Source organism: Hyperoodon ampullatus (assembly GCF_949752795.1).
Source record: "Hyperoodon ampullatus genome assembly, chromosome: 19".
In the NCBI taxonomy this organism is placed as follows: domain Eukaryota; kingdom Metazoa; phylum Chordata; class Mammalia; order Artiodactyla; family Ziphiidae; genus Hyperoodon; species Hyperoodon ampullatus.
In genome coordinates, this window is record NC_136932.1 from 8,843,590 (window position 1) to 8,851,876 (window position 8,287).

Consider the following 8,287-nt stretch of genomic DNA (forward strand, 5'->3'; position numbering starts at 1 on the left):
TGAGGCTGCTCCAGCACCTCCACCCACCTCTCATACAGGTACATCTGGACCTGGCTGGAATCCTCCTGGGGCCCCAGAAGAAGTCAGAAGGCAACTGTACCTTCTGGGGCCAGGGAAGTGAGGAGCACAGGTCTTAGTGTGGGAGGAGGCCAAGTTTAACCCCAATGGTATCAGCCAAGTCTGGGAACCTCGGTCAGTCGGTGATGCTGGGGGAACAAAGGCAGCACAGGGCATTTCAGATCAACACACTTTATTCAGCACCAATGGTGAGTCAGGCTCTGCACCAGGAACACAAATGAATAAGACATAGTTCCTGCCCTCAAAGGGCTTACAGTCTAGTAGGAGAGACTAACCAGTTTTTGGCTGATTATTATACTGTGGATTCAGGTAAAATGTGGGGCGGGGGGTATCCCAGAGCACCTAACCCAGCCTGGGGCTTCAGATGGTGCCTGAGCTGGAAGGTAGCCAGTTGTAGGGGAAAAAAAAAGGCTTTCCAGATTGGGGAGCAGCAAGGTGAAGGCAGAGAGGCCAGAAACAGCCTGGTGCACCGCGTGCAGCCTAGCAAGAGCTCAGGGAGGTAGAGTGGTAGGAGGCGGCGGGGAGCAGGGTGCAGGGAGTGCTAGGGAAATGCCACGGTGCGACAGTGGGTCATCCCAGAAGCAGCCTGGCCTCTGCCCTGCTACAGCATCACCCACAAGGGAATTGTTACTGGCTCCTGGCCAAGGGCTTCAATCTACAGGGGAATCCTGCTTGAAGGCAGCCCTTGGTCCAAACTGATTTCCCATGGTCCACGCAGGGGAGTTTGGCCGTGACGGGGCATGTGCTAGGAGAGGGTTCAAGCCCAGGGACCCTCCCAGCTTTAAACACTGGTGACGGCCACTGAAGGTGTTCCTCACCCCCACCCACAAGAAAGTTACAAGAGTCTACCATTGCTGCTTCCTCACCCCGTGATGGACACTGTTCCAGAGGGAGGGGCGCTAGGGGAGGTGGGAAGGAGCATCTGCTGACAGAGGGCCGTTTCTCTGCCTTGGACAGGATGTGCTCCGAGGAAGGGTCGGCCCAGTGCAGGGCTCCAGCCCAGATCCAGAGTGTGTGTGTTGAGGGGTTGGGAGGAAACCGGATGCATTCATTACCTGGTTTCAGCCTCTGAGGAGATGGAGACCCAGGAGTTTCTGCCTTGCAGGGTCCCGCTAGGGGGAAGGCAGGAGGTAGTGGGTGAGCAGGTAGAGGAGACTGGCAATGCCGGCCAGCCCCGTGAGGACCCCGAGCCGCAGTGGCAGGTACTCCAGGGAGCGCTCCAGCTCGGCGTGCAGGAGGACCACCTGGCGTTTGGTGACGCTCCACTCGCCTGAGTTGTCTAGAACGTGGCGGGCCATGCGGGCCTTGTCCTTCAGGGGCAGCTGGGCCTTGATCCGGGCCTCTGCGTCGTCGCGGTTCAGGTTGTTCCGCTGCATCAGCCGGGCCAGCTGCGTGTCTCGGTCACTAGGGACCGGGCAGAAGGGCTGCTCAGACATCGCAGGTCCCGTCCTCCCTCCCAATGGCGTGTGACAGGGGTGGACAGCCCTGGAAGCTCATGGGCTCCCCCCACCACACCCCACTCTTTGTGAGCACCCTAGTAGCACTATGGGCTACCTGAGCCCCTTAGTATAAATGGGGAGGGAAAAGGGGGCAGCTGCTGTTTTCTGCCACCTGGGGTCTCTCTGCTTTGCCACCAGGCCCGAGACTCCCCAGTTTTAAGATGGGAGGATTTGGTCACCTGGAATCAGCTATATCCTGCATCCCTGGGTGGATGAGCTTTACTGAAAGGCCTGTGTCTGCAAGCTAAACACTTCCTTCAGTTCCCCTGGGGGCCTGGGCCTGTGGCATCAAAAACAGCTTCCCGGTCCACCACAAAGAGCCCTCTCCTTGTCTCCCCACACCCAGTCCTGCACATTCAGAGCAAAAGGACTGTGCTGAGACGGTGGCCACTGGGCTTGATGCCACTGATAAAGCGGGATGTGCAGAGCCCAAGGTGCTTCTAAGAGGAGCAAGGACTTGAGAACTGGATCCCCTCGGTCCTTGGGACAGGACTGAGCACTGCACAGTAAGCCAAGCAACACCCAGTCTCCCAACTCCATAGGAAATACAAAGAATGCCTCTCTCGCGCACTCTGATATTACCACCTGGGTCCTTCCTCGGCAAACTCCCTGTCCTGCTTTTGGCTACACAGGAACTGCCCATTTGTCCTCTGGAATGGGGTCATCTCTATGAATGCCTAAGCCCCTCAATAGGAACAAGGTGGGACATGGCTGCAGCAGCTGTTTTCTGCCATCTGGGGTCTCTCTGCTTTGCCACTAGGCCTGAATTTTCCCAGTTATAAGATGGGAGGATTTGATGACTACAGTTTAGTCCCCTCCTACTTGTGGCCTACATCCAAGGGCCTCCTGGGATGTGAAGACAGACTTTCCAAGGACAGACATAACTGAACACTAGCCAATCCCAACGCCATTGAGAATTGAACGTGGCAGGAAGTCATTTCTGGCTGACTGATCAGGGAAGACCTTGTAGAAGGATGGCATTTGCACTAGCCTTGGAAAGTAGGTAGGACTTCTGATTTCCTTTGTTAGGAGGACAGCATACTGTCAAGGTCATGGGGCCAATCCCTGCCTGGCTGAGAACAAGGACTATACCCAACCCTAGTCAGGGACACTGCACATCCGCGGCTGGGAAAGTCTGGGTGAGAGAATAGAGATGGCTTGGGGCCACCAGTGAGCGCACACCCTTCAGACGGTGAGGCCGAGACCGGGGGCCTCCTGGGATGTGAAGGCAGAACTCTCTGACAGCCCTTCCTGGAGCTCAGGGATAGTCCCAGATGGTTAAAAGACTGACGTTGTTTGTGGTAAGGGAACTTTTGCCCAAACATTTATCCCACAATTGGCAAGCTCCTTGAAAAAGTGAATAATCACATTTTGGTATAATCACACTTTGGTAAACGCCCATATTATTTCAAATGCCAGTTAAAGGAGTCCACGAGGGGGTCCCTATTTTTGTAAAGTGTGGATCCCTTTTATGAAAAGCAAATAATCACTCATTCATCTCTTGGGCATCTCTCAAGAGCCATACAACCACATGTGGTAAAAGTGGGGCATGTATGGCACCCGAGACCCTGGGAAAGGCTGCTCTGGCTGGTGAGTGAGGCTGGAGGATCTCCTGGGGAGCAGGCAGAATCTACAAAGCTGCAATTATCTGCCAGGAGCCACAGCTATCTCTGCTCTTAGCAAAAGGAAAGCATAGGAAGAGGAAGGTGGCAGGGAAAGCGTGGAGTCACCTGGTGACTGCAGACGCAACCAGCCCCTGTCTTGTTTACTCACCTACACTCTAATAAGACTTTTTTTTTTTTAATCCCTTGGTACAAAGTTTCAATTGTATTAAAATTCCAAGACAAAGAGAATTCTGTCCTCCTGGAGTTGGCTTGGCCCCAGCTGATAGTCTTTCACAAACAGAGAACAAAGAACCCAGAGAGGCTGCAGGATTACAGGGGGAGACACGGGCCAGTGGGGGAGCGAAGAGGATGCCTGAGTCCCTGCACCAGGCTCAGCAGATTCAGGCTGCCTTTAAATGCCAACCCACAGTGGGGCACTGGGGCAGAGGGCAGGGTGATGCTTAGGGCACTGAGCACTCCAGGCCCTGCCTCCAGTGTGCTAGGAGACTCCCCCACCATTAGTCTCTTGAGAGCAACCCTGTGCCCAAAGTACCTGCAGAGCCAAGTGTCCACCTCTGTGTCTGTTGTACTTATGGGTGGCATCCAGGAAGTTTCTGGAAGGCAGAGACACCCTGACGCCTCATCTGCACTCTCACTCCGCTGGGACTATGACTCATTTTCTCTGACAGCTTGATCCTCCTCTGTTTGCCAAACCTGGATTCTGGTTTGCTTCATGTCCTGGGGGACATGAACAAAGCTCCTTCCTTACCTGGGTTCTGACAGCTCCTTCTCGGCAACTTTCTGTTCGTAGATTTTGCCGATGGGTGACCCTGGACAAATTCTGTAACTCCCTGCCTTGAGTTTTCTATAACTCAGAAATATCAACTCCTGTCCTGACTACCTTATGTTGAGAGGTAAACTGAGGGAAGTAATAAATGTTTGGAAAGTTGAGAAGTGCCGCAGGAGGGAAAAGGGAACCAATGAATAAGAACATGGTCGCCCAGGGCAGGGCCCGCATCTGGGCTGAAGTGCCTCCAATAGCCAGCAGGGGGAGCCCTTCCCAAGCACTAGAGAGACCTGGGGGCCATCACTCCCCCACATCCACTCCCAGGCACATCTGGGTCAGGCACAGAGGTCAGTTTCTATAGGCTCTGGGCCCTGCTCCCCAAAACCTCTGGGCCTCCTGGCCACCCTGCGGGGAAAGGGCAAAATGCAGGGGGCCATTTTGCAGGTACACGCCTTACCCCAGGGGTCCTCCTTCCAGCCTCGGTCAGGCCAGGCCATGCCACACACTCACCAGTATACCACCACTGTGTGCTTCATGTACTTGAGCAGTTTCTTCGTCTCAAACAGCAGGGGGATATCCAGAATCACGTAGCGGTATCCTGGGGGGAGGCCAGGAAACCCACAAATTCAATTCTGCAAGCACACACAGGACTATGTGCTCAGTGTGGGAACAGAGTCAAAGCCACTGCCCCCTACCATCACGAGCTGCCCGGCAGAGGGGGAGACCTTCCAGGGAGAGGCATAAGCTGAATGCCAGCCAGTTCCAATGCCATTCAGAACACAATGCTGCAGAAAGTCATTTGGGGGTGGATGATCCAAGAAGACCTTACAGAAGGGATGGCCTCTGTATTGGCCTTGAAAAGCGGGTAGGACTTCTGATACTTGAAAATGAGCAGGCGGAGGTGAGGGTTCCAGGAAGGGGAACAGCTCTGGCGGAAGCAGAGGCCCCGAGCAGAGTGAGGCGAAACTGACAAGGTGGTCGGGGCAGTCACACAGGGTTGAGCTTACTTGATCTTGAACCCAAAGAGTTGTTATTTCTGAACAGGGAGGTGACACAGCCAGAGCTGTAGGAGACTGGAGAGAGTTTCCAGGAATTAAGTGGGCCTGTTCTGCCCTACTTCACCCACTTTTCCTCAAAAAAAGAGAAAAAAAATGATAGGTTCTCCACAGGAGCCAGGTCCTGCATGGCGCTCTCTGCCGACTCTCCACGAGAAACTCCTATGGGGCGGCGGCCACAGCAGCCCCAGAGGGAAAGAGGCTGCTTCTCGGCGTCAGAGGCCGCCTCCAGCCAGAGATTACAGGCACGATTCTGGGGTGGGTGTGGTGGGGGTGGTTATGACTCATACTACAGAAGTAACTCCCATGGGGTAAAAGGCACCGACTAGCCCTCCCACTGCAAGCCAAGGCCAGCCAAGGGGGTGCACCCTCACCCACTGTGCGCGGGCATGTCCCTGGGCTACTCGCCCAGGAACACCTGGGGCTCCTAGTTCTCTTGAGGCCAGTGACCGCTGTGTAAGCGTGGAAAAGCTGGCAGGGGTTCAGGAGCAGTGAGAAGCGGGGGGTCATGAGATGGGCTCAGATGACACGCCTTGGTTTGTCGCCACCACTGTCTCCCTTTGGGCCCCTTACCAAACCTCACCTGTGTAAATGAGTGAACAGATGGCCCGCTTCACAGGAAGATGGTCAGGATTACACGAGCAAACGCCTGTAAACCCCTCAGCAGCCCCTCACCCAGACCCTCACTCACTGCTCCACAGATGATGGCTGTTATCACTACAGCTCCCTGGAGGAAGGAGGCTGGCAGTGCTGGCTCCCCCACTCCTGTCCAGCCCAGAACAGGGGCTGAGACCAGATCCTCACCGGGCCTCTCACCTCCCTTTTCTGCTCCACTCCCGTCCCTTCCTCTCCCTGCACTGTCCGTTCTCCTCGGCCCCTCTTGGGAGCTCGCGGACAGCTCTATGGTTCGCTGGCAAAGGGCTATTCAGCTGTCACATCCCTCCTGCTTGATAAGCTCTGCAAACCACCCTGACTCTATTAAGACATCCGTCTGCCTACGCGGAGACCTCCCAACAGCTGGTGATCTTATCTGACGTTTGATTATACCAACTCTGACAGTTGTATTTGTTATACTCATCAGGGGAAAACCGGGACTGTGGAAGCCACAGCTGTCGTCCCCATTTTTCACCTTATCGAGCTGAAAGGAGCTTTCTGGCTTTTATTTAAGTGGCGGTGGCTGGGGAGAGGGGAAGTTGGGTGGATGACACAGCGGGAGAACTTTGGAGCGGGTGACATTATCCGATGCTTAATTTCAGAAGGGGAGAGCCACTGGTGCCTCAAAGCCCTGCAGATAGATGTACTCGCGCCTGGCCTGAGAGCGAACGCGAAAGGGCAGGAATGACAGACAGAAGGCCTCGCTCCTGGCGGGGGGGTGGGCAGTGACGGGAGGGGTCTTGGCACAGATACAAGAGGCAGGACAAAGGCAGCAAGAGTCCAGAGACTGCCCTTGAGGGAGGGAGGGAGGCCTGCAGCAAGGTATTGAGATGGGGAGCAAAAGCCGGTCCAGCAGGGAGGATGCTGGGAGCCAGCTCCTGCCTGGCCAGAGCTGGGGGGCGGGGAAGGTCAACATCAAGGATGTCTGTCAAGTCATCCCTTTCCTTATGGAGGGAGGTACTGGCCAGAGGGGGACAGGAGTGGGGAGAGGGTCCCCACTCTGTACATCAGAACTTGACGCATGGGAGAATTTGGCCATGATCACAGTGCAAAAGCCCGAAGAAAAGCAAGAGGCCTCCCCCATACCCTCCAGGAAGCAAAGTCTCAGCCTCGTGACTGACGGGAGACAATCAGCCAGGCCTTCAACCCGGAGCCTGGGCTGGAGGCTCCATGGCCCAGCGGCTGACAGGCCGCTCTGTAGGGGCCCTGGGCCAGCCTCTCGCCTGATCCTGAACCACTGCTCTCAGCTCTCCCCCTTCTCCTGGGGACTGACCCCATCCTGGACAGTAAAGATCAGGTCACCCCTGCCCAACGCCATCCTGAAGAACCGTGCTTGGACCGTGGCATACGGCTTGGGAAAGGCTGCCACAGACCCCTGCTTTTCAAACACTCTCCCCTTCCTTCAGTCCTGCCTCATCACTTGGCCGTCCCTGCACACGCCAGGCTAGCTCTCTCCACTGAGGCCCAGCCCCCAAGGATTACCCTCCACTTAGAACCCACTCCCACCGGCCCTGGCCAGCCCAGAGCCTCCCCACCTTACACTCTGCAAACTTACTTTCCCAGGTGGCTCAACCAGCACCAAATCTGACTCTGACTGTGGTTTACATTTTCATGGTGTTTGACAGTCACGGCGTAGACTCTCAGTCTCCCTAAGAGCTTGCCCAGGTTGGCATTATTGGCCTCACTATGCAGAGGAGGAAACAGGCGGAGGGGTGGGTGCACTCAACAGTCACACTGCTGGAAACCGTGAGGGCCAGGACTTAACTCAGGTCTTACGACTCCACTATTTGCCAGCTACTATTACTTCCACCCCTGCTAGAAAAATCAGCTTCCTGGGGTTCATGGCTCAAAAGCCTCAAGTGTCTCTTCTCATTAAACTGTCAGCTCCCTTAAGAGTTGAGGGACATCATTTCTCTCTGGGGCTGGTACAGGGCTGCACGGAGGATGCCAATGAACAGAGTGAGCTCAACAGCCTGGATGATAATCAGCTCCTCCCCCCACCCTCCCACCCCACCAACCTTTCTGCAGAGGAGAAGGGCCTGGGCCCCACGCCGTCCCAGGCCCCGGGTCTTACCCCGGAGGAAGAACTTGAAGGTCTCCTTCATCATTTCCTTGCAGATCTCGGGGTGGGTGATGGAGTTGAGCAGGTGCCGCCGGTCGGGCTGGTTAAAGATCAGGTCCCCCAGGACCTTTCGATCGATGTCGCCATTCTCCAGCAAGACCTCAGTGCCGAAGGCCTCCACGATACGCCGGTGGGCGGGGTATCCTGGCTGGACGACTGTGGCGTGAAGAGGAGCCTGGGTCACTCGCTGGAGCCTCCAGCCCAGCCAGGGGACTCTGAGTGACCAGAGGCAAAATGATGGGGGAACCCAGGGGTGCTTCTTCCAGTTGCAGCAAAACCAAGATGAGGGGAGGGAAAGCAGGGAGGAGAGCAGAGGGCACAGAACCCCTGGTGTTGGTCACGGGGTGAGGGAAGCTGGAGGGAAGCGTGGGGGTGGGGCAGGAGCAGGAGGCCAGGGCTGATGGGAAGGCCCTCCCCTCCCCTGAGGGCTTGAAGGGCCTTATAAAGAGGTGAGGGGCTTCCCTGGTGGTGCAGTGGTTGAGAGTCCG

At 55.9% G+C, this 8,287-nt stretch overlaps 1 protein-coding gene across 1 annotated transcript in view; it reads right to left on the bottom strand.

Moving 5' to 3' along the window:
- Nucleotides 1-233: 233 nt before the first annotated feature.
- The window catches only part of DCAKD (dephospho-CoA kinase domain containing), a gene marked incomplete at its 5' end in the record, with an annotated part of 8,430 nt that continues 376 nt past the window's right edge, over nt 234-8,287 (bottom strand). Inside the window, 3 exons of the mRNA XM_079724639.1 lie at nt 234-1,482; nt 4,479-4,566; nt 7,752-7,955. Of these exons, the coding sequence (XP_079580765.1) occupies nt 1,191-1,482; nt 4,479-4,566; nt 7,752-7,955 (584 nt within the window). The 3' untranslated portion in view covers nt 234-1,190. The remainder of the gene's footprint in view (nt 1,483-4,478; nt 4,567-7,751; nt 7,956-8,287) is intronic.